The sequence below is a fragment of the Trichechus manatus genome, unplaced genomic scaffold (genome assembly GCF_000243295.1).
Source record: "Trichechus manatus latirostris isolate Lorelei unplaced genomic scaffold, TriManLat1.0 scaffold00011, whole genome shotgun sequence".
NCBI lineage: Eukaryota > Metazoa > Chordata > Mammalia > Sirenia > Trichechidae > Trichechus > Trichechus manatus.
In genome coordinates, this window is record NW_004443947.1 from 6,133,227 (window position 1) to 6,159,110 (window position 25,884).

The 25,884-nt window shown below is 48.0% G+C and overlaps 1 protein-coding gene across 1 annotated transcript; it reads left to right on the plus strand.

The window, feature by feature from the left end:
• Positions 1 to 319: 319 nt before the first annotated feature.
• On the plus strand, positions 320 to 15,094 carry STC2 (stanniocalcin 2). The gene is made up of 4 exons (XM_004371185.2): positions 320 to 1,490; positions 3,536 to 3,678; positions 6,405 to 6,616; positions 14,374 to 15,094. The coding sequence occupies exons 1-4, from the start codon at positions 1,340 to 1,342 to the stop codon at positions 14,774 to 14,776; spliced, it is 909 nt and encodes a 302-aa protein (XP_004371242.1). The 5' UTR covers positions 320 to 1,339; the 3' UTR covers positions 14,777 to 15,094.
• Positions 15,095 to 25,884: the final 10,790 nt, after the last annotated feature.

The window sequence follows — 25,884 nt, forward strand, 5'->3', positions numbered from 1 at the left end:
TTTCTCCAGGCTTCCAACGCCCGGGAGCAAGCTGCCCGGCTGGGCCTGGGGATGGGCCTCGACCAAGGAGGGAGGAGAAGTGGGGAGAATTTCTCCGGGCTTTTTATTTGTTTGTTTTTGGGGTTGTTGTGGTTTTAAAACAGTTTCCACCCGATGCCTGGAGAGTGAAAGGGACCCGGAGCGGGGCGGTGAGCAGCGCTTTGGGAAAATGGAAGAGCGTGTTTGGAGACGCGTAAAGTTGCTTTTCAAGCTCGGGCCCCCGAGGCACGCGATGCTGCGCGGCCGACTGACTCAGGGTTGCCCGGGCCTCCCTGTCACCCGCATGGAAATGATGCAAGCCCGGACTGTCACCTGGATCTCCGCAGCCCGGCCCGGAATCCGTCTGGATTGGAGGGACGGGCGAGAAACTGACACCTCATGTGTTGTACGGCCCCACGTAGACTCTGCCCACCAAAGTGGGGCTATAAGAAAGGGGGAAGAGGCAGTTGCTCGGGCCGAGTTCTATATCTACTGCTTCTGCTCCTACCTTCAATAGTCTTTTTTTTTTTTTTTTTTTGTGGTAGTTCAAAATGTCACAACGCCAGGAGTTCCCATATGTGGTCAGTTTGCCCCCGAGCATCGCTGTGCCCAGGATACTCCTTCAATCTGCCAAGGCCTTGGGGATGGGAATGCCTGAATTCTAAACGGCGGAAAAAGGAAACTTCCCCAGCCTCGTGCGGGTGTGATGCGAGCCAGAGGCCCGGGGGACGCAGTTCCAGCACAGATCGTCGCCTCTCGCCTTTCTTGAGCTGCAACCGGAGCTGAGATTCGCTTTTATTTGTTTCAGTCCGTTCGGCCATTGCCCTGGAGCGCCCGCACACGCGCACGCATCTCCGGCCGCGCTCACACACACACACGCACGCAAACGCGTGGCCGCCGCCAGGTCGACAACTTTGTGAGGCGCTCCAAGCGGTACTCCGCTTCCTCCTGTAGTAGTTGGGCGCAGGCCCCGCCTCCCAGCCGTGTTGTCAAACGGGCCGGGGTCTCGGATTGGTCCAGCCGCCAGGACAACACCTGCTCGACTCCTTCATTCAAGTGACACCAGAGCTTCCAGGGATATTTGAGGCACCATCCCTGCATTGCCAGGCACTCGCGGCGCTGCTAACGGCCTGGTCACATGCTCTCCGGATAGCTACGGGAGGGCGCTGGGTAACCTCTATCCGAGCCGCGGCCGCGAGGAGGAGGGAAAAGGCGAGCAAGGAGGAAGAGTGGGAGGAGGAGGGGAAGCGGCGAAGGAGGAGGAAGAGGAGGGGAGCACAAAGAATCCAGGTCTCCGGGCGGGAGGTTTATACCAAGAACCATGTGTGCCGAGCGGCTGGGCCAGTTCGTGACCCTGGCTTTGGTGTTGGCCACCTTCGACCCGGCGCGGGGGACCGACGCTACCAACCCACCCGAGGGTCTCCAAGACAGAGGCTCCCAGCAGAAAGGCCGCCTGTCCCTGCAGAACACAGGTAAGTGCGTGCGCCCCTGCGGCCGGGAGCTGCTGGGAGAGGACATCGTGCGCCCACGGAGCGCGCCCGGGCGCTTCGCCCGGAGCCGGGCGCCCACCCCGGGCCGCGCAAACTCTTGGGGTGGCGCGGGACGTGCATAAGACGAGCGCGAGGCGAAGTCTGAGCCGAGCTCCGCGCGCCCGGAATCTGCACGTGCTGGCAGGGTGATGAAATGGCTGGGGCAAGACTTGTTGCTGTCCTCCTCAGGGTTGAGGGGAAATGAGGCAGTGCCTGACGCTGCCAGCGCCGGGCCCGAGTCCCGGGTCCCGTGCATAGCGCGCTGCTGCATCCTGGTCGGCCCGTAGGAGAGACAGAGGGTCTCCAGAGCCAGGCCGCGCCCTGCACCCAGGAAACTTCTCTTCCCAGCCAGCCGGCGTCGGCAGGACTGCGTCTCCCCCTCCTCCAAAGATGCCAGACATCCGAGAACTTTGCCGGCCGGCGAGACAAATTGCATGGCGAACTTTCCCCCTGGGGACATTGCTTTCGGAAGGGGGAGAAAGCGCAAAGCGTACCTCCTCCGCGCTGCCGCCACTCCCCGCTCCTGGACAGGTCAGCAAGCCGAGAGATGGTCACACGGCCCTAATAGTGCGCCGCCGCTGCTCGGCCAGCTCTCCCGTGCGTTGCAAGCTGCGGAGCAGAGCCAGGCGTGCAGGAGTCGGAGATGGACCTTCTCCTAGTTCTGGGGAGAGAAAGCAAATCTGCCCACAGCGCCTTCGCTCTGCGCCCCCCTCCTCACCTTTTTTTTGGGGGGGGCGTGCGAACACGGCGGCAGGGTGCGCTCCCCGCACGAGCAGGAATGCACGAGTGCCCATTAGGGACGCCCCAAGTGACTCGCCGGCCTGCACGGTCCTACCCGGCGCACTGGGGCCGCGCGTGGGGTCATCCGGGAGCCTCCCACTTCCACGTGCCGTTGCCCGCACCCGGGGCCGGCGCCCCCGACAAATGAGCCCTCCTCCGCCCTTCCCCCTCGCCAGCGCTTTCTCAGGGAACTGAACACGATTCTCTGTAGTTGGTGACCCTTCACAAACACCTACACGCCTCTCATTCTCTTGCTAGATTTAATTTGAATACGGATTATCTACTCGGACCCCGCCCTTCTTCCAAAATATACTTTTCTGATGTAATTTTGTGGTTGGTTTAAATCAGGGAATTGGGTAGGGGGGAGGGAGAGAAGAGAGGCTTTGCACATGGCAGCCTGGCAGTTAACTCCACCGGTTTGCCCTTTCCGAGGGAGGAATTAGGGCCACATCTTGGGAAGGAGGGCACAAAGCCCCCCGGCCGCTGGGCTTCTGGGGAAATAAGTGCCATCTTACACCAGATCGCTAATTAAAAGGCACTGCTGCCCGCGATGGTGGCGTTTCTGAAGGCTGCCCCTGATCTGAGCTGCTCGCAAACCGCAGCTTCACTAGCGTGGTATTTTTAATGCGGATGGTTTGGAGGCGCTGCCTTAATAGGAATTTTGTTTTGATTTTTAGGTGTTGAATCATAAAGCTGAATTGAAACTGCTTTTTGGACGCTCTCATTTGGGGGTCAGGAAGGAAATGGTTGTGCTTTAATACCAGCAGTGTCTGCAGAACCAAGTAGTGAAGGGTATTTCATTGACTGATGAAGGACAGAAGGGAGACACAGCAAGCTGAGAATTCCAAATCTTATTTTTGTCTTGTGTGTTTAAAAAACTGAAATGTCTTCTGCTCTTTTGCTAAGTATGCCCACAAATACTTTAATAAAATGGGAAGGATGAAGAATGGAACACTCAGACCTAACTTCCAATTAGGATTTTTGTGATGTCAGTTTGGCTTTTTTTTTTTTTTAAACAAATATTAATATATTTTTCATGAGTAGATAAAATGATGAAAATTTACTTTCTCATCTTTTTTAATCCTGAAATAGTTATCACTAATTTTTATTTCAGTCTACCTTTCTGCATTGTCCAAGATGGATTTTATATATATATATATATACACACACACAGATGCATACATATTTCTATGTCATTCTCATTTTAGCGGAAATCCAGCACTGTTTGGTCAATGCCGGCGATGTGGGCTGTGGAGTGTTTGAGTGTTTTGAGAACAACTCTTGTGAGATCCGGGGCTTACATGGGATTTGCATGACTTTTCTGCACAACGCTGGAAAATTTGATGCTCAGGTAAAAACTGCATATAGCATGAAGGATGTTTTGGGTTGGCATAGCATGATTGAGATGTTCATTGGAAAAGACTTGTTAACAGATTTCCTTAGCTGTTCTTTGTGGTGTGTTTTAACGTTTGCAAAAGACATTCTCAGTGTACAGCAGAATGCCAGTGTCTCCCCATGGCACTCATGCTCTGCTCCCTGGAGCTGCCATGTAGCATGAATCTTTCTACACTCTTAAGCTGTGTCTACACAGCAAAGAAGAATGGAAAACAAGTTAAACAGTTATCTGGAAGTGTAAGCAGAGAAGACAAAAGTCATGATAGCTGATAAACACCTTCTATGGCCACCCAGAACCCGCTTCCCAAGGCCCATCACATTGGGAATAATAGATTGGGGGGAGGGGACAGGGACTCCAATTATACAGTCCAAAAGTTATTTTCACCTAATAGGGATGAGTAAGTGAGACACAAAATTTTTAGAAATTCATCATCTCCTAGTGCTTGCATGGGCAGGCAACCTGGATAATTTAGGCCCTCCAGAAAAGCAGATTTCTATACCTCCTGAATAGCAGACCCTCCTCTCCAACCTGAAAATTCAAAACCCTGAAGGAGTCCCTCAATGCTGCACTTTTCTTTTGCTCTATATAGCAAATATAGTCAGGACCTGACCCACTTCACTTATCCCAGGATCCCAAGGGCAAAGCTGAGTTGCTGCTCGGGGCATGGTAGGAACACAACAAGCAACCTTATGGCTCCAGTGCTGATGATCCAAATGCACTTGTAAATGGCATGTGGCATTAAGCCCACCTTCTTTTCTCCCTGGCCCTTATATGCAGTGTTGAAGCCACCACCACCACAAGTTGCCACTGAGTCAACTCCAACTCATGGTGACCCCATGTGTGTCAGAGTAAAACTGTGCTCCATAAGGTTTTCAATGACTGCTTTTTTGGAAGTATTTCCAGGCCTGTCTTCTGAGGCACCACTGGGTGGACTCGAACCTCCAGCCTTTTGGTTAGCAGCCTAGCATGTTAATGTTTGCACCATTCAGGGACTCCATTGTTGAAGCACCCAGTTGCTAGAGCTCACAAACTTCCTCTCCCATGTCATTGGAGAGCAATGGCAATGTGTGGATGAGGCCAACAGTTGAGGTGTGATTTATGGAAGCCACCAGCCAGCAGCTCCTGACTTCCTGTAGAGAGCCTGAAAAAGCAATGCCTGAGAACCAGAAGGGGATGCAACAGGGCTGGCAGCCTAAATGGCAGATGATATTGGGTGGCAGGAGGGGAGGCTGAAACCTGAGAAGAAAGAGGTAGGACATTCGAACTCCTTGAGGCTCCTTGTGGCTCTGTCACCCTAATAAAGCATCACTTCTGTATTAACTGGAATTAGGAAGCATAATAGGAAATCCGGAGGCAAGATGTGTAGTAAGGGCAATCCCACAGGATGTCAGGGAAGAATACCAAGAGAAGATAGCTGCAGCCTCGCATGCGCTCATCTCCCCTTTTTTTCCTCAACGAGCAGGAGTAGATTCTCAAGTTAGAGTCATCCCTTTTAAGTTGACTCTCAGCACATAACTACTTAATAAACAGACACACTCTGCCCTCCGTCCTATTTCACTGCTTCTGGAAAGTTAAACGGAAGAGGGCCACAGGGAGGTGGGTGGGTCACGTGGTTTTTCTGTGATTAGACACTATCTTGATTCCTTCTAAAGGGAGAACCAAAATAAACGTGCTGAGTAGCTTCCCACTTCCAATCTAAACCCATTTACTTTCTCAACTTAGTTACTTCTGGCCTGTCTAAAAACAGAGGGGTGACCTCTCCAGCAACAGCTCGTTTCTATAGTAATGGAAGGTGAGAGGACTCCCGGGTCGGTATCCCACAATCCTCTCTGCCATGTGAGGTTGATAAGGAAGCTAACGGCTGACTCGCCTCCACACCCCCAACAGCTGTCTCCTTTCTAGGATAAGAGCAATCTCATGGGGTTGCCAGGAAAGAGCACTGTAGGCCAGATGTATGCCTGGCTGCCTTCGCCACTCAGAAGCAGAGTGTGGGGGAGGGGCCGCCGGCAGGGCTGCCCAGACTCCAGATGCTGCCAGGCGGTGTGCCAGGCGAGCCTTTTAGAGACAATAATCCTAACCGTTTAAAGAAGTCGAATCATTTTTAAAAAGGAAAAGAATGCTCCTCTTTAAAGGGCTGGCGGAAATGGGAGTGGGGGTTTGGGGCAGTGGGAGGCACTGAGGCAGGAAGGAGAGGCACAGCTAAGCACCCCATCTGGAAATCGCTCGTGGAATCGAAGGAAAAAGCAAAGATGTGAGATCTGGACAAACCTACTCGGGAAAAATGATTGCTGGGAACCAAGAAGGAGTTGTGGATTTGGCCAGATGCTCCTTGCTGTTCCAGAAAAGCTGCCACCCAATGGTGTGAACTGGGCTGCCTTGAGAACAGAGGGCCATGGAAGCCCCAGGACCAGGGGACCCAATGGCACAGCTGGGGAGGAGGAGGCAGAGTGGTTAGTCTACAGGAATGACATCCTTTTTGGCTGAATGCCAGAGGTATGTCACTCTGGACATGTCATTCTGAACATACCTATTACCTGGAAGAACAACAGTCCAAGATGGGACCTCAGGGTTCAGTTGTCAAAACAATCTCGTGTAAATCCAAGAAGGGTAAATATCCACGTGTGTAACAAGGACTTCTGTCTTCTGCTTCTCTCTCCCTTCTCCATCGTCTTTCTTCTCAGGGCAAGTCGTTCATCAAAGATGCCCTAAAGTGTAAGGCCCACGCTTTGCGGCACAGATTTGGCTGCATAAGCCGGAAATGCCCCGCCATCAAGGAAATGGTGTTCCAGCTGCAGCGGGAATGCTACCTCAAGCACGACCTGTGCTCTGCCGCCCAGGAAAATACCCAGGTTATGGTGGAGATGATCCACTTCAAGGACTTACTGCTGCAGGAGTGAGTACAGCCTTGTGGGAAGCTGGGGGAGCAGGGCCCCGTCCAGGTTAGAGGAAGGGGACAGTGCACTGGGGAGCGGAGGAGCATTTGATTGATTCAGTTTGAGGGGCTTGAACTCTCCTGTAAAACGGGGATGGTTGCAGTTTACCTCAGAAAGCTGCCCTGACTCTGGGTGATCCCTTTCCTGCTGGCTTTCAGGAAAAGTGAAAAAGATCTCCACTGTCAGCTTCAAAATTATAAGCAATAGAAATACGAAAATTTTTAATGAGCATGAAATGTGTCGGATTCACAAAGACTCTTCCTCTCAGTCAGGAACACAACAGTTTTCAGAGTATCCCAACTAGCTGTATAGATGTCCTTAGAGCCAGCTGATTGCTAATAGCATGCATTGAGTGTTCACTAAGTGCCAGGCACTGTGGCAAGGGCTTTATCTGGAATTTTCACTTGATTCTCACAACAGTCCTATGAGATGGGTACCATTAACATCTCCATTTTACAGATGAGTAAACTGAGACTCACTGAGGTGAAGGTCACACAGCTAGTGAGAGGCAAAGCCAGAGGCAGTTTGGCTCCATAATCTGCACTCTTAAATAACAAAATCTAAGAGCCATAGTTTTTTTTTTAACTGCCTCTACAACCTCTTCTTTCCTTAAAAAAACAGTTGCCATTGAATCAACTCTAACTCATGGCAACCCTATGTATGTCAGAGCGGAACTGTGCTCCATGACTGATTTTTCAGAAGTAGATTGCTAGGCCTTTCTTCCAACGTGCCTCTAGGTGGACTCAGACATCCAACCTTTGAGTTAGCAGCTGTGCATGTTAACCCTTTGCACCATTCAGGGACCCCCTTCTTTCTTTGGAAGGTTCAATTCACCTTCTCTAAGACACAAATGCCTTCCCAGAGAAAATGCAAAACCAATGTTAAACACCTCAACTAATCAGTTAAACACCTTTATGCTGAAGTGAGAAAATATGATCTTACTTATTTGGAGACTTGCAATTCAATGATATTGGACATCTCATTCCTTACAATTCCTTTAGAAACATTCCATCTATAAAAAATATATATATAAACTAAACCAGTTGCCGGGAAGTCGATTACAACTCATGCCGACTCCATGTGTGCAGAGTAGAACTGCACTCCATAGAGTTTTCAAGGCTGAGACCTTTTGGAAGTAAATCACCAGGCCTTTCTTCCAAGGCACCTCTGGGTGGATTCGAACCACCAACCTTTCGGTTAGTAGTTGAGCACCTAACTAGTTGCGCCAGTTCTAAATGTTGGTAAAGCATGTTGGTACCCAGTTATTCCTAACATGAAGCATGACCAGTAGTCCTTAAGGATTATGATGGCTCCATCCTTGGAGACACAAGCAGAAAGAAAATTGTTACTAAGCAGTCCCTTGAAAATCATTGCCAGTTTGATGGCACCGTTTGCCTTTCCATGGTGATTCATTGGGCCACATCAATGCAATTTTATTCATTCTTGCTCCTCAGTTTGTGCCGTGACCTTCTTCCAGCTATGTCACTAAATAGGTAACATCCCACCCCACCACCACCACTTAGATCATGGAAGACAGCAGCCATCTCCTGTCACTTTCCACCTGGCTACAAGGTTCTGGGTATCTTGCCACACCCTTGGTGCAGTGTTAGAACTATAAGATTCTCTGGAAAACTCTGTAGGCAGCTCTTGCCAAAAGCATAATAATGTTACCTTTTCCTTGAGGTACACTAATGCCTTATGAAATATTACTTATTCTTCCAAATAGCTGTAAAGGAACAATAGCAACAAACAGCATCAGCAGCAACAATAATAATAACTGCCGTTTTTTGAGTAGGCCCTTGGACCAGGGCTTTATATGGATTATTTTATACTCCTTCCCAACAATGTTACAAGATAGAAATCAGGAGCCCCATTTAACAGATGAGGAAACTGATGCTACAAGGTTAAAGAACTTCCTCTGCGATTTGAGTCCTGCTTTTCAGCTTGGGAATTGGTGGTAGAATAACTGAAGCCAGTTGTCAGGAATACACCTCACATCTCCTTGCCCCTGGCCTGTCCTCTTGACGAGGCCTGCTGAAGGCTCACTGGTCCCCAAGTGCAGTGCTTTTTTTTTTTTCTTTAAACGTATCCCCATTACACAAGCAGTACCAATACCAGTTGCCATTGAGTCAGCTCCGACTCATGGCGCCCTCATGTGTGTCAGAGTAGAACTGTGCTCCTTTGGTTTTCAATGACTGATTTTTCAGAAGTAGATCACCAGGCCTTTCTTCCAAGGCACCTCTGGGTAGACTTGAGCCTCCAGCATTTCAGTTGGCAGCCAAGCATGTAAATCGTTTATATCACTCAAGGACTCCTGCACGAGGAGAGCACTGAGAAATCCCTTTCTTTCAGGGTGCCCCTAGAAATGAAGGATTATTCTCCCAAGTCTATCAGGAAGGCAAGAGGCAAAAGCCCCAAGGCTGAGAAACTTCATAAAGTTCAGTCTCCCTGGACCTGCTGTCACTCATAAAAGATATTCTGAAGGCTTCAAGAATGAAGGATGGGGCACTAGTTTATAAGTCTATAGTATATTCCTGGAGCACGAGAAAACTTTGTCTCTTTGGAGAAAAGTCTTCTTTGTGGAGAAACAAGATTTTACAGTTTTTCGGTCCCTCTAGAACATAAGAAGGGGGCAACCACTGTGGCTTTCTAGTGTCTCCTCATGGAAATGAGGCCCACAAGGGCATGGGACCCTTACTTCCAGAGGGTTCTCTGCATCATTTAGAATGCCCTCTCCCCAGCCTGTTCTGAGAATGGAGGTGGCCCACTCTGATAAGAAACCTGGGCCTCCTTTAAGAACACTCCTTGTGACCTCATGCAAATCCTCTGGCTTGCTACTAAGCTGGCACTTCCAGGCAGTGAGTTTCGCCTCACTCCAACCAGTAAACCAGTTGCTATGGAGTCAAGTCCAACTCATAGCCATCCCATGTGCATCACAGTAGAACTTTACTCCATAGGGTTTTCAATGGCTGATTTTTCAGAAGTAGATCACCAGGGCTTTCTTCCTAGGTGCCTCTGGGTGGACTTGAACCACCAACCTTTCATTTAGCAGCCGAATGCATTAACCATTTGCACCACCCGATGACTCTTGCCTAACTCCAGCTCCTCACAAACCGCAATATCTTCCTTTCTGAAGCTATGACTATGCAGTGCATCACCTTGACCTTCAAACTAAATTGCCTAAACTTTTTGGTTCTTGAACCATCTTAACTGATTTTGACACAAAGAATCCTGCCAGTGCCCAAATATCAAGAACACCACTTAGGAATGTGTGGCATTGGTCACAGACAAGAAAATGAGAACCGAATTTGCTTCTCACTTTAGAGAGGAGGACATCACACCAAAAATAAAAACCAAACCTATTGCAGTTGAGTTGATGCTGACTCATAGCGACCCTATAGGACACAGTAGAACTCCCCAGTAGGGTTTCCAAGGAGCAGCTGGTGGATTCAAACTGCCAACCTTTTGGTTAACACCCAAGCTCTTAACTACTGTGCCACCAGGGCTCTGAGAACAACGCAGTCACCCACAGATGCACACCATCCCCATTCCTCAGCCCAATCTCCACCCACCGCAAAGCACAGTCAGTTGAAGTGGTTCTTTTCAAACTCTCCATTCCTCACTGCTCCCCACACCCCTTCCCAGCCCGCTTTCTGCATATCACCTGCTCCCCCAGCTGCAGCCAGCCCTGCTTAGCCACCGCACACATTGTCACTGTGTGCTGGCAGCCATCGATCATCTGAGCCTCCAGGCACATCCCCCTCCAAGTATTTTTAAAATTCTTTAGCCTTGCTGACACCCAATTGAGAGAGCTGGGCTTTGTCATTAGACACGGGCTGAGCTTGCAGCCTAAAAAGGCACAAGGCCAGCTCGGAGCACGGCTTAGATTAGTTAGGTTCAGCACACACACCCTCCCAACAGTACACAGCTTTCTCCTCAAGGGAGGGCCAAGGGCAGAGGAGAGTCTGGGTTCACCAGCCTTCTGGGGTCAGCCTTGGGGTTCTGAGAGCTCTTTGGGCAGCTGAATGCTCTGGCACAGGAGGCCAAGAGGCAGTCTGCATGTTCCCAAGAGACCCTTCTCCCCACTCTGGGGAAAGAATCTTGAAACCAGAGCCTCACAGACTCAGTCCCTGCAATTTTCTCATCCAGCCCCCAGGGGTGAAAGGCACAAACAACTAGGTGCTAAAATCCTGTCGCTGCTTCAGCAGATAACCAGTTGTTGCGGAGTCACCTCCGACTCATAGCAACCCCATATGTGCCAGAGTAGAGCTGTGCTCCATAAGGTTTTCAGTGGCTGATTTTTTGGAAGTAGATAGCCATGTCTTTCTTCCAGCGCACCTCTGGTGGACTCGAACCTCCAACCTTTGAGTTAGCAGCCGAACACGTTAACCTTTTGCACCACCTGGGGACTCTGCTTCAGCAGATACACTCAGTGAGCTTGTGCTCCCTGAGGCCCTTTGAGAGTTTTCAAAAAATGGAAGGAAACAAGCTGGCATTCAGCGTTTCCCTCACATTACCCTCCTTATAGCGGCCCAAGAAGACAAGTGTTGTCAGCTTCCTTGTTGCTAAGAAACTCTGCCTTTTGAGAGTTTAAGCTACTTGCCCACGAGAGATACACAGAATCTCAGACTCCAAAGCCATCAAGTGGACCTTAAAAGGCAGCTTGATCTCTATCAGCCAACATTCCTGCTCTCTGCTCTCTGCTCGCAGCCCAGCCCTGGGCCTTGCTAGCCCCAGAAATGTCTTAAAGCCACATTCTTTCCCTTTGTGTCAGTTTTTACATCCATGAAATGAGGACAGTTTGCCCAACTACCACTTGAAGACTAATAATAAAAAAGGGCAGTCAACTGCTTTACAAGCCTTAAAACCTAACCTATGCTTTCTGCATAGCAGCAACTGCAAACTAACAAAAGATGAAATGGGGCTAGAATGCAGCCAACCATGTGGTGCACGCTTATGAAGGAGAAAAGTTTGCTCCTTCTTATCGTTGATCTCACACCACAGAGTGATTGCCCTGCCCAAGGTCATGGCCCAGAGCTGCAATGCCCATGGTTGATGTATCCAGAAACTTTGCAACTTTGCTAGGCAAGGACTGCTTAAGAACCTGGTGAGCCACATGAAGCATGCCATTCCCACTTTGGGGATCTTAAAAGTCCACTGAGTGATAAGAAAGGCACAGTGAGTGGGCCATGGGAGCCCATTGCTGGAGACATTCCTTACTAAATGGACCAAAAATACAAAAAGCGGGCAGCCAATCCTGCCCTCCCGATGTCCCCACCCCATGAGTACAAGGACAGTTTGCACAGTGTAGTCCGTCCTCCAGCGATTCTCCTTAAGCGCACCCAAGGCAGCCAGAAGGGCCTGACCCAGCTCTCATTCAAAGCACACAGCTCCCTCACCTCCAGTTTGGGGGAAACCTAGATTGAATAAATAAAGAAGTTTGGCTAGCCACTCCTACTCCTCAGCCTCCCCGACTGAGAAAGAGAAAAAAAGCTTCCTGGGAAATGGCACCCCAAGAAGGCGCTTCTCCACAGCTTCCAGGTACCTCCAGATGCAGAGGGAAGGATAAGAGGGCAGGGCATCTAGAAATTTCCATGAGCTATGACTTTCCCATTAGCCTGGACCAGTGGCAAACCTGGATATAAGGGATGGTTTCTTTTGCTTGGGGGAATGGCACATCATGCCAAGCAAGCTGGCCTCACTGAAGCCACATGCAAGAGAATAGTGTGGGGTTCACAGAGGTCATTCCAGAGCCCCTCTCTGAGCCCCAAATCTGCTATGGCTCCTCCTTGCCTATCAAAAAGACTCCTCCATTTGGTATGGAAGGCCCGCCACTATTTGCCTAAGTACTATTCCACACAGGGGCAGATAAACCAGTAAGCTAGGTATGCACAGGCTTACAGTAAGCAAGGTATGCATGAGCTGAATTGTGTTTACGTGAGTCAAACAGGTGAAATTGTGCACTACAGATAAGTAAGTAAGCACAAGTAAACCCATGCGTACATTGCCGATTCCACGGCTCCCCAGACGCCTCTCCACTCGAGCGAGAACCTACCTCCCTAGCGTGCCCTAAACATATCCACAGCTCTCCTGCTCTCCTTCCATTATTCACACAGCGGCCCTAGCCCAAGTTCTCACCATCTGGCTCTCCACCTTCCCCAGGGCCCTTTGTTGTAGTGTTGGGGCCCTAGCCCTCTACGATGTGCACCTGTTAAGCGTTCATGTGGTGGGCTCTATCTCTACAGCTATTTGGAGAGGGGGAGCCAGTGGCATCACTTGGGCTGGTGTCCTCGCCCTCCCATGGACCTCCTCCCGTACCAGACCATACAGAATCCTTAGTAATGTTTTTTTTGTACTAATGTTACTTGTAAATCATAATTCCCATGTATCACTCCTTCTTTTCCTTTACTATTTCATCCTCAAAAAAATTATTGATATAGGTTCACAAATACTAGTTACCACAATATTGTAGCTAAAACGCCAGAAAATTTGACAAAATCAGCGACTGTAAAAACAACAGCAGTAATGAAAACAACAGCTTATGCAGACGAAACCATTTGATTCAAAGCGTCATTGTAACTGGGTAGTAATGACAGCTCTGACGGGAGGGCATTGTTGTTAGGTCCACGGAGTGGAATTTGACTCATAGCGACACCATATGACAGAGTAGAACTGCCCCATGGGGCCTTCTAAGCTGTAATCTTTACATCTTTACGGGAGCAGATCACCTGGTCTTTCTCTCATGGAGCCACTGGGTGGGTTCAAACTGCCACCCTTTTCATTAGCAGCGAGTGCTTAACTGTTGCCTCAGGGCTCCTCCCGGAGGGCATTAGAAGGCTCAAAAAGTTAAGTGAGCATACATAGCGTTTTAGCCTTGTAGGTATACTGATACATGTAAGCTGGGCTTACGAAAAATGTTTTTGTTGTTATAACTAACTAAAACCAAAAAAACCCAAACGCATTGCCATCAAGTCGATTCCGACTCATAGGGACCTATAGGACAGAGTAGAACTGCCCCGTAGGGTTTCCAAGGAGCGGCTAGTGGATTTGAACTGCTGACCTTTTGGTTACTAGCCGAGCTCTTAACCACTGCGCCACCAGGTCTCCTATAACTAACCCCAGGGATATTTTTATAAAAAATAATAAATTATAAATTTCTGCTGAAACACTGCACAAAAATTTTATAGACGGTCATTTTGGTGTCACCCCCTCTGACGGTGTCAGCTTATGCAGTCCGCACCACTCTAGTGATGCTACTGTTGGGAGTGTTCCTGTGCCTCTAAACTACCTCCAATGCCTGGCATGGAGCCTGGGGCATCATCACCACTCAGTAAATGTTTGGGTAGGCCAGTACTCCATAGAATATGGGTTAAAAAAAAAAACCTACTGCCACTGAGTCTATTCCAACTCATAACCACCCTATAGGATAGGGTAGAACTTCCGCATAGGGTTTCTAAGGCTATAAATCTTTACGAAAGCAGACTGCCACATCTTTCTCCCGCAGAGCAGCTGGCGGGTTCGAACCACTGACCTTTTGGTTAGCAGCCAAGTGCTTAACCACTGTGCCACCAGGGCTCCCTAGAATATGAGTAGAGGCTTGAATTCCAGAAAGGTCTTTCACCAAACCAAACCCAACCCAAGTGTTGTCACTGCCCTTGATGGCCCAGTGGGGACTTGCTCCATTCTCAGTATCTCTCTGTTTGCTCTCCATCTCTAGACCCTACGTGGACCTGGTGAACCTGCTGCTGACCTGCGGGGAAGAGGTGAAGGAAGCCATCACCCACAGCGTGCAGGCTCAGTGTGAACAGAACTGGGGGAGCCTGTGCTCCATCTTGAGCTTCTGCACCTCCGCCATCCAGAGGCCCCCCACTGTACCCCCTGAGCGCCAGGTCCAGGTGGACAGAGCCAAGCTTGCCAGGGCCCACCATGGGGAAGTGGGTCACCACCTCGCAGAGCCCAGCAGTAGGGAGACCAGCAGAGGGGCCAAGGGTGAGCGAGGCAGCAGGAGCCACCCAAGCGCCCACGCCCGGGGCAGAGCCGGGGGCCACGGGGCCCAGGGATCTTCTGGAAGCAACGAGTGGGAGGATGAACAATCTGAATATTCCGATATCCGGAGGTGAAATGAGAGGCCTGGCCATGAAATCTTTCTTCCACGCCGTCCATTTTCTTAATCTATGGACATTCCAAAACATTTACCATTAAAGAGGGGGGATGTCACACGCAGGATTTTATGGGGATTGTGGACTTCATGAAGGTGTATGTTAGCGGAATGAACAGGTGAGATGGAGACTCCTTTGGGCAGCGAGGTCTCAGTCTCGGTTGTACCTGGTGAATTCTGCATTCGCACATACTCAAGTGGGTGTGTCGTCCTCGTCATAACTTTGTCTTCTTTCAAGCCTACAGAGTCAGTGGGAGGTGGTCTGCAGTTTACTCTGTTGTGGGGGAGGTGAACTGGGGAGGGGCAGGGTTAAGGGCGCCCACCTGGGCAGGACCACACACCTGGTGCTGGGCTCCCGCCCCGCAGCTTCTAGTGCTGTCTTGGAGGAGGAGGGCGGAGGGTGGCTGGATTCCGCAGGGCAGGAGTGAATGTAAAAATATCTCTGGGGGTACAGGCGAAGGGCGGAGAGGAGGCAGGGGCCGCATGGGTGCTTGGTGCCAAACCGAAATTCAGTTTCTTGCATGGGACCTTGAGGTTTAGAGCTGCCTGGGGGCAGGGGGAGGGTTCTAAGTATCATTTCTGAGCCATTGTTCTGTCTGGGGGGGGACACTGTCCGAGGGAGTGGCCCCCGCGTGTTTGTATTTTAACCACTGCTTCCAACCTTGATTTCACTTTTTATTTATCCAATTACATCTACATATCTGTCGTCTAAATAAATGGCTTTCAAACAAAGCAACTGGGTCATTAAAACCAGCTCAAAGGGGGAAACAAGCCCAGCCCATCCTTTGGAGCTGATTTTTTTTCCCTAAGTGCTATTTAAAAAGGAATCAAGCAGAGCAATGTGTCTGCATCTAACTGCCTGATGTGGGCTCAGACCCACTCGGGGCCAGCCTTATGCAGGGAGGAAACACACACAGAACAACACTGGACAGATTTCCCTGAGAATTTTGTTAACTCACCTCAACCTTCAGCCAAGATTGATAAAGCGTTTTACCATCAACTCCATGAAGCCAAGTGGGAAAAAGGGAGAAGAGAAATGAAGGCCACTTATTAATTTCCAGCAGGGAAGGCGGACCTTTCACATAAATGGACGAGACTGTTGAAAACCTCTAAGGAACAAGATTTTCCAGATCCTAATTGGAAACTTAACAATGAGGAGAAAAGTGAACTTGGACAAAGGAAAAGCAGAGAGGAGAGAGAGAACTAAAAATAAGAGGGAGGGAGGGAGAGGATTGTAATAGGAAGTGTCAGCAGTGAATTTCTTGCTGTTATTTAAAACATCTCCTGGGCAGGCCTCCTAACAGGCTATCACATTAAATCTTATTCTTTCTTGCAGCCAGTGCTCAGACAGGAGCCTAGCATTGCAAGGAATGGAGAGGGTGTTCTGGACCAGGTCCTTCTAGAAGAGGGGTAGGCAAATTTCTTCTGGAAAAGGGCCTGATAGTAAATATAGTATTTTCTGTCACAACTGTTCAGCTGCCATTGTAGAGCAAAAGCATCTGTTAAAACAATCTATAAACAAATAAGCTTGGCTACATTCCAATAAAACTTTATTTAATTCATGCCCAGCTAGATTTGGCCCATGGGCCGTAGTTTGCCAACCCCTGTTCTAGTGAATGGGCAAAAAATATGCGTCCTCCTTTATGTATCAATCCATTAGCTCTCCCTCAAAACAGTCTGAGGCCAAAGACAAAGAAGAAGCTAAATTGACTCTGGTTTATTCCAGGAAATAGACCAGTTGGCTGTGGAGTCAAAGCTGACTCATGGCAACCACACATATGTCAGAGTAGAACTGTGCTACATAGGGTTTTCAGTGGCTGATATTTTGGAAGTAGGTCACCAGGCCTTTCTTCCAAAGCACCTCTGAACAGACTTGAACTTCCAACATTTTGATTAGCAGCCAAGAACCTTAACTGTCTGCACCCACCCATGGATTCCATTCCAGGGAATACTCACACCCAAAACACAACTAGTATTTATATACCCAAAATCCAATCTTATTGCTACCAGGACATGGTGCTGGGGGTCACCTCCTGGCTTTTTGATGGTCAATGTTGGAAAGAATCCCTTTGGGTGTTGGGGGAGGGGTATAACATGCAAGGAAAATGCACCCGGTGGGGGAGGGGAAAACAGAGGAGTCTGGTGCACTTACTGGCACTCTGGGCTGGAGACGAGGGGAGGAGGACCGAAATGTCAGGCCCTGCCATGGGAACGTAAACCATAGCTGTCTCACGCCGGGTAGCACTTGAGCATGTCAACCATTTTACTCATGTCACTCAAAAGCTAAAACAATAACATTCTCTCGTGTTGCTCCGTCTGCTGCTTGTTAGCCAGCTCCTTGCCTGGGTGTGCGACAAGCACCGCTTTTTTATGTCCTCAGTCTAAATGTTGTATATGTTTGCCTACTGATGTCCCATCGGTTGCTTCTACTGTAAATACATGTCATTTGTATTTATTTTTTCCATGTTTTTCCCCCATGGCATACAATCACTTACTATGTTCATTTGAACCTCTTTGCTGGTCTCTGTTGTATACTTTTCATGCCACTGGTTTGTGTTTTCTCAGAAGTCAGGTCAATATCATTTCATTCTGCTTCCTGATGTTACTGGAAGCATGCAATCATATTTACTGCTAAGGTTCTTTTGCTCAAAACTGAGGAAAGCCCAAATTCCTGTAAGCGTTTATCAAGGCGCTTTTACAATCTAAAATGTAAGCAAAGGAGTCATTAAAAATACACCCTCTCCTTGGGCTTCATGCTTCATACAAGTTTACTCATGAGCCTTCCTTTGAGGAAGGATGTTGATATCCAAATACAGATATGATGTTTATTTTGAGCTTCTCGTCTTAACAAGATGATCTGAGCACGTCTCCTTTGTATCAGTAAATAGTTCTGTTATTCTGAAATGTGAGGATTGAGTATAGCGAAATGCTAACACCTGAAACTAAGTAAATAGAAACCACCAGCCCAGGTCCGTAGTCATATTTTGACACACACACACACACAGAGAAATGTAAACTCAAACCAAGTCAAAGGCTTTGCTACAACAACATGGAAAAACAATGCTTCCAGTGGCCATTTCCTAAGGAAGAACAATCTCGTCAGATCTCAGAATTGGCACCACGTGGTCTTGCTAAGTCATAATATCTGTTTCTGTTAAGGATTTAGGCCACAGGACCTGTACGTTGTCACAGTGCGTTCTTATTCTGCAAGCTTTAATAAAGATTTTAAATCACCGCCTTCCACTTGCGTGCCATTATTGTCTGAGAGGCATTTGATAGCCAGTGGAGAGGGGGCAGCTATGAGCCAGTTGGCTTTGGAGTCCGTGCCTGTGCTGAATATTCAGCCTTCCAGGGTTGAAGAAGACATCCCTGGGCTTCTCCTGGTCAGCTCTGAGTCCTGGCCTGAGTCACACCTCAAGAGGAAAGGGAACTCCATGCAGCTGATCTGGAAGCGCCATCCCCATTCCCCATTAGGGAGGTCCTAGCAGCTCCCTCTGGTCATCTGTGAGTCTTTCCTGTGGTCATCTGTGAGTCTTTTCTTTCAGACTGAGCCAGCGACAGATGCCACCAGCTTAAAGTCCAGTGCCCTGGCACAGTCAGGGAAGCTCACCACCTCCTCCCCAACTCTTCCCACCATAGCAAAACAGAGTCGGAGTCACTGGTTTACTATTATTTACACCACCATTGTACCTACCGTGTCTAAGGCACTGCATAGGCATTTGGTAAATTTTATCTCATCCTGACTATGTACCACAAGTAGGAGGTATTATCCCCATTTTCCAGGTGAAGAAACGGAGGTGTAGAAAGACTTGTCACAAATCGAGTGGCTAGTGAGTGGGGAGTCTGGGCTCAAACCCAGATCTAGGACTCCTGGTGCAGTGGTTAAGCACTTGGCTACTAACCAAAAGGTCAGTGGTTCAAACCCACCAGTCACTCTACGGGAGAAAGATGTGGCAATCTGCTTCCATGAAGATTACAGCCTGGGAAACCCTATGGGACAGTTCTACCCTCTCCTATAAGGTGAGTTGGAATCAACTCGACAGCAATGGGTTTGGTGTTTTTTGGTTTTAGGACTCTTTAGCCCACATGCTTTCCTCTGCTTCAGACCTAGAATCTCCACATTTGATTTATTTTTAATTTAAGCCAATCAGTATTATTCCTATTTTGCACTAGGCTTAGAGAAAGAATAATTATACTCTTATATTTATAGCACCAGGCCTCCAAGGAGCTCTGCTTCAGAAGGGAAAGGAAAACTGATTGCTCTCACCTTTCCTCTCTGCAAAGACTCAAATTTGGGTTCAGATAAGGGGGTGCCGGAGAATCAGGGAGTCTCCTCTCTTTGCTTTCCAGGTGGATAATTTTTTTTAAATGTTCTTTTCATGTGCCATGAGGAACACATTTTGGAAGAAGTTAGTTTTTGTGGACACACAGCTAGAGTTTTATCCTCCAAGCCGGCCCAATCACCAGCCCTGTCTGAGAAGCCAGGCTCCCTGAACTCTTCATCACCATCATCATCCTCTTCAGCATTTCTGGGGAATCTATTATGTCCCAGATACTTTGCCTGGTGTTTTATAGATATGATTTCTGAACCCCATTTTACAGATGAAAAACCTGAGGCTCAAACAGATCTTGTCCGCCTAGGGCCTTTCACAAGTATAGTGAGCTAGTCTAGCTCCTGTGCAAACCCAACCGCAGGGCTCTTTCTGCTCTGTTTCATTTACCTGCCTTTGGAGCTCAAGTGCCTTTTCTCACTCAGGTGTGAAAAATATAGGTTGAATGTACCCAAGTTCAGAAATGCAGTTGCCTCCCCCCAACCCTCAAGACTGCTCCAATCCAGTGGTTCAGGAATTATTAGTCTGCGGGAGGAAGAAAACAGAAGGGCTTCCAACTACGCTAGTATTTAAGCAAAGTTTCCAAAGGAAGCTGGAGCCATGCACTCCATAATCTGGAGACATAAATCTGAATTTATTCTAAAGTCAGCAAAAAAAGAAAGCCCCCTGCTGAGGAGGGGACAAGCCTTGGCCAGAGAACAGGTTTATTGTGAATTAGTTTTTGTGGGCAAAGAAGAGAAGAAAAGAGCAATAGAAGTCTTGGGCTAGGAGTCACGCCTTGCTGCTTGCATAAGCAGTTTGGTTTGTATCATTCCCCAAAAAGAATGAAAAAAAAAGAAACATCACTTCCCACAGAGAACAGAACAAAAATATATAAATAAAAATTCATAAAGCCCACCTAAATTTATGCATGAAATGGACTCCACCCAGATGAATCCTGCCATTTGCCAGAATCCAAGCCTCATTTTGCTTTAGGATATGCAGCCTCTGAACTACTGTTTAAAATCAGGTCTGCCCTGGACAAGGTAATCCTTGGATAAAACAAGAAAAGCTCCTCCAAGGAATTCTCAGAGGTAGAACAATGGTTCACAAGGTACTAAGGAGAATCAGTTGGTGCCATTTCCACTAGATGGTTTCCCAGGTTTTTAATGGTTCTTAAGGTGAAGGAGGAATGCCCACGTCAAAAGAAGTGGCGTGCTAAAGAGGATGGGTGTCCATCTGCCTGCCCCACCATCTCTCCAAGGTTTTGAATAAAACTGAGCAGAGTACCAAAGAGGGCCTTATGCAAGAAGAATGACCAGGCTGTAGAATTCTGTCCCGGTTGTTTGTTGCTGTGTAACAAACTACCCCAAAATTTAATGGATTAAAATAGCCATTTTATTTTGCTCACAATTTGTGGGCCGGAAATTAGGAAAGGCTCAGCTGGGTGGCTCATGTCTTCACCACAGGGCTTCAGTTGAGGTGTTTGCACCTGGAGGATCCACTTCCAAGATGGCTTCTTCAAGATGGCACCTTGGCACTCCCTGGCTTCTCTCTCTATCCCTCCACATAGCACGCTACCCCTGAAGCCTCTCATGGCATGGCCATCTCAATGTAGTCTCACTTCTTCCATGGTGACTGGCTTTCCAAATAGAGGTTAGAGGATTTTGCAGCATATTCTTTAAAGCTAAGCTATGGTTTGATTTCATCCCTGGTACTGTTAACAATCCCAGGGCCTAAATTCCATGAGAGCAGAGATGAGTCACATTTTGCAGTTTCATCATCCCGTGTATCCCAAGTGTGCCATTGAACACTGCGTGATGAATGAATAAACCTAGGCATCTCCTCTTAACCAAAAGGCCGCCAAAATGTCAAATCAGATTAGTTTCATCCACTTTAACCTCTAAAGCATGTATCTTTGTGTTCTTGTAAGGGGCAGAAGAATGCCATAGAATTGGTGAGAGGGTGTCGGAATTAAACCACTGGGAAGCCAGTAATTTTGGAGTCAGGAGACATAGAGAGGAGTACTGACCAAGCCACTTACAAGTCTTGCACCAGGTAAATCAGTTTTGGGATAAAAAGGGGTATAAACAATAATCAAGGCATTGATGGTCCAGTGATAAAATTTGTTGAATTAAGGGCCATAGTCTCAGGGATATCTAGGTCAATTGGCATGATATAGTTCATAAAGAAAATGTTCTACATCCTACTTTGGTGAGTAGCATCTGGGGTTTTAAAAGCTCGTGAGCGGCCATCTAAGATACATCTATTGGTCCCATCATGTTCAGAGGAAAGGAGGATGATGAAAATCAAAGACCCAAGGAAAATATTAATCCAAAGGACTAATGGACCACGTGAGCCACAGCCTCCACCAGTCTGGGCCCAGAAGAACCAGATGGTGCCCAGCTACCACCACCAACTGCTCTGACAAGGATCACAACAGAGAGTCCTGGACAGAGTGTGAGAAAAATGTAGAATAAAATTCAAATTCACAAAAAAAGACCACACTTACTGGTCTGACAGAGACTGGAGGAACCCCCAAGACTATGGCCCCCGGACATTCTGGTAACTCAGAACTGAAACCTCTCCGGAAGCCCACTTTTCAGACAACAATTAGATGGGTCTATAAAACAGACAACATAGGTGAGGAAAGTGCCTCTTAGTTCAGTCAAATACATGAGACCAAATGGGCAACATCCACCCAAAAGCAAGAGGAGAAGACAGGAACAGACAGGAACAGGACAAATGGACACAAGGAAACCAGGATGGAAAGGGGAAGTGTACTGTCACATTGTGGGGATTGCAACCAATGTCACAAAATAATACGTATATAAATCTTTGAAAGAGAAACTAATTTGAGCTATAAACTTTCCTAAAACACAATAAAATTTTAAAAAGAAAATTGTTAAATTAACGAATAATAATGGCTAATCTCATTATTAGGAGGAACGCTGGTGGTTCAGTGGTAGAATTCTCACCTTCCATGTGGGAGACCTGGGTTCAATTCCCAGCCAGTGCACTTCATGTGTGGTCACCAGCCACAACCTCTCTATCAGTGGAAGCTTTCATGTTGCTATGATGCTGAACAGGTTTCATCTGAGCTTCCAGACTAAGATGGTCTAGGAAGAAAGGCCTGGCCATCCACTTCTGAAAATCAGCCAATGAAAATCCTATGAATCACAATGGTCTGATCTGCAACTGATCATGGGGATGGCTCAGGACTGGGCAGCATTTTGTTCTGTTGTGCATGGGTCACCATGAGTCAGGGGCCAACTTGACGGCAGCTAACAACGACAACATAGATAATGACTAGGAAAATAAATAAGGACTGGGCTTGAGATCTTGGCCAATCAGTTAAATTTTCCAAGCCTATTTCCTCAGCTACAAAATAAGGAAACTAACAGCTACTCTGTGTCCCCTGCAGAGGAATAATGAGGATGGAAAGACAATCTATATGCAACGTCACAATACATAGGAAATGCTTTGAACCATGTAAATGATGTTTACTATTTCTCCTGGGCCATTTTGGAGGGCTTTGGCCTAAAGCCAGAGCCCCAACAGGATGAACTGGGCCCATCCTTTCCACTCTGTTCTGGTGATTCTCTAAGCAGGTAGAAAGTCTATGGTTGACGGGACAGAGGGGTCAGCCCTGCCAGGTGGGAATTTGCCAGGAAAAGGAATGAGGGGTTAGAGGCACTTATCCCATGAACACTAACTAGATGGAGACCCTGAGCAAGCCCAGCCCCCACTCTACAGAGGAAGAGGGGACCCTGAGAAGCTCCCTTGGGCTGCGGCTGCCCCAGGGCGATAGTCTGGTCAGGCAGCTCTGGGGCCACACAGGGAGGGAGGGCCCTTCCTGCCAGGCTCTCTTTGAAAATGTCAAGGCAAGGTACCCACAGAGAGGCTGATTAATAAACCTCCTTAATGAAAAAAGAAAGCAGAAACTGACAAAGACAAGGGAGGAAAAGGATTTGTGGCCAGAGCCCACTCTGCTCTGTGCCAAGGTTCCTAAGAGTTTGACATTTGGAAAAGATTTGGCATGTAGGAGCCAAGGATTTGGGACAGGGCTCCTTCCGGCTCCCGGGAGTGTCAAGAGGAGGAGGAGAAGGAGGAGGAGGAGGAGGAAAATGACTCAGCTGAAATGAAGAGAAATGTATTTTTAAAAAGCAAAATGATGAAAAGCACAAAGGAACGCAATGGAACCCCAGGACAGAGTCCAAAAGCCTTCTCTGAGGAAGTGGGGCAAGTTTTCAAAAAGCTGGAGAGCTCACTAGGGTTTCTAAACCAAGAATAACACCACAAAAATGGAGATGGGCTTCTAGGCTTGCCAGGCCCAAGTCCCTGGGGACCCTCCCAACTCCATGGTCCCTGTGGGACTCGTGACCATGAAGGCAAGAGAAATTCTGAAAGTGAGCTGGTGGCCCAGAAACTTCCATATCTGTGACTCTACCAAGGCAGGCGAGGTCTGTGACACGTGAGTTAGGGAGGAAGGTGACCCTCACTTCTGGAAAATTCTTCAGGCTTACATTCCACAAGCAGTCAAGAACAGCAGCAGGAGGCTCCAGCACCTGACTGACTCATCCCTTGCTCCATTCCCAGGCCCAGGAACCACCATGGGCCCCCTTATCCACGGAATTGCCAGGGGGGCAGTGAAGGGTGGGAGGTGGAAGGAGTATCTCTCCCCTAGAAGTGGACACAAATCCAGCCCCTCCAACAGCCAAGGTCAGATGACCCTGATTGCAAAAGTGTCATTTTGAAATATTCAGTGGGGACAGAGCGTGATAATGAGATGTGAGAATGAGTAGAAGTTGCTGGCTGCACAACTCCCATCTCCCTCTTCCTGGATCTCGCGGTCAGTGCTGGGTTCAGGCAGGGCCTCCATGTCCTCCCTAGCATGGAACTCAGTGGAAACTGACATTTCTAGAAAAGGGAAGGGGTGGGAGGGGAGAATTCAGCTCAGCATGGCCCAAGAACTGTGACTCCTAGCATGAGCTTGTCAATCCTGCCAGCCTTTTTAAGAGTCTCCCAGAGTTTACCAAGAGACTCCTGTCACGGAGCAAATCATCCGCATTTTTTCTCCTGGGAGGATGCAGAGCACAGAGGGCTCATGTGGCCAGCAGCACAGCGACAGCTGCAGAGGAGAACACAGGGAAGGCAGTCCATTGAATAAACCCCACTTCCTGGGGGCACCAAAAATTAAGCACTCAGCTACAACCAAAAGGTTGGAGGTTTAAGTCTACCCAGAGGTGCCTCAGAAGAAAGGCCTGGTGATCTGCTTCCAAAAACTCAGCCACTGAAAACTATGGAGCATAGTTCTACTCTGACACACATGGGGTCACCATGAGTAGGAATCAACAACAGTAACTGGTTTTTTTTTTTTTTTTTTGGTCTCAACTATCCTGAAGTAGGGCTGCAGTGGGATGTGCTACCTCTTGTAATAAAGCCCCCAAACCGTATTCCCTACATTCTGACAGAAAATAGGAAACCAGCAGAGAATTCCTAGTCCTCCAGACACTGGGTGGTCCCCACTCCTAAAAGGAGGGAAGCTTTTCTTGTGATTCGTTCCAAGGACTTCCAGCCTCTAGCAGGGAGGTCCCCAGCCTCCAAATGGCTGTAGCTGTGCAGAAGGAATGAGGCCAGCAGCCCTCTCAGCCCCCTCCCCCACCAACCTTGATGTCCTGGGCTTCTTTTACCAACCACTGCTTTTCTACAGACACTCTCAGGCAGACACGGAAGCAATCTCCATATCTGTATTTGCAAGGGCCTGGGTCCCCACTCTTGGTACCAAATGTCTTAGCCTGGGTACTCTAGAGGAGCAAAACCAGTGATGTGTATGTATAAATATATAGATAGATCTACTTCAGTTGTGAGGAAATCACACGCTTTTGTGAGGAAATAGCTCACCCTATATTACGGAGGCTGGCAAGTCCTTGGCCCACATGGTTGCAGGTGCTGAGGAACTCAAAATTTGCAGGTCAGACAGCAGGCTGAAAACTTCTGCAGGCTTATGTCCCAAGAACCAGAGGTCAGGCAACAAGAAGATTACAGGGTTGAGAGAGAGTAAGCTTAGCCAGAACATCCGTTAGTATACTGCAGGCATACCAAACCTCCAGGGAAACTCTCCTTTCAACTGATTAGCTGCTCACATCAGATCATAAAATGCAAAGTGATTACACGGTGTCTGTCAAACTACTGAGAATCACAGCTTAGCCAGGTTGACACATAACATTAACCATCACATATATCTTCATCTTGGTGGTGGTGTCACAGGTCTATCATATGTAAAAAGTCACTAAGTTGTGCAGTTAAGATTCTTGGATTTTACTATATGTAATTGTATCTCAATAAAGTACTAAAAAGAAGAAAGCTAAACAAACCAAAAAAATATACATTATTAATTCCATGAAAAGCAAAAAGTTATGTAAAAAAATTAATGTAATTATAGGACACTCCCTGAAGTACAGACTTAGCTCAGTTTTAAATAATTGCCATTGTTGAGTGCTGTCAATTCTGACCCCATGGGTCAGAACAGAACTGCACCACAGGGTTTTCTAGGCTGTAATCTTTATGCAAGAAGATCACCAAGTCTTTCTCCCATGAAGCCACTAGGTGGGTTTGAACCGCCAACCTTTCAGTTAGCAGCCAAGCAGCTTAACCATTGCACCGCCAAGGCTCCTTGAATTATACAGTTGTAATGATGGATTTAGGAGCCTTCGTAGCGCAGTGGTTAAAGCACTCGGCTGCTAACCAAAAGGTCAGT

Bases quoted from the DNA above. Each gene is read 5' to 3' on its own strand.
- STC2 (XM_004371185.2), top strand. From the start codon at position 1,340: ATGTGTGCCGAGCGGCTGGGCCAGTTCGTGACCCTGGCTTTGGTGTTG. The intron at 1,491-3,535 runs GTAAGTGCGTGC...TTCTCATTTTAG, and splicing joins CCTGTCCCTGCAGAACACAG to CGGAAATCCAGCACTGTTTG. The intron at 3,679-6,404 runs GTAAAAACTGCA...CTTTCTTCTCAG, and splicing joins CTGGAAAATTTGATGCTCAG to GGCAAGTCGTTCATCAAAGA.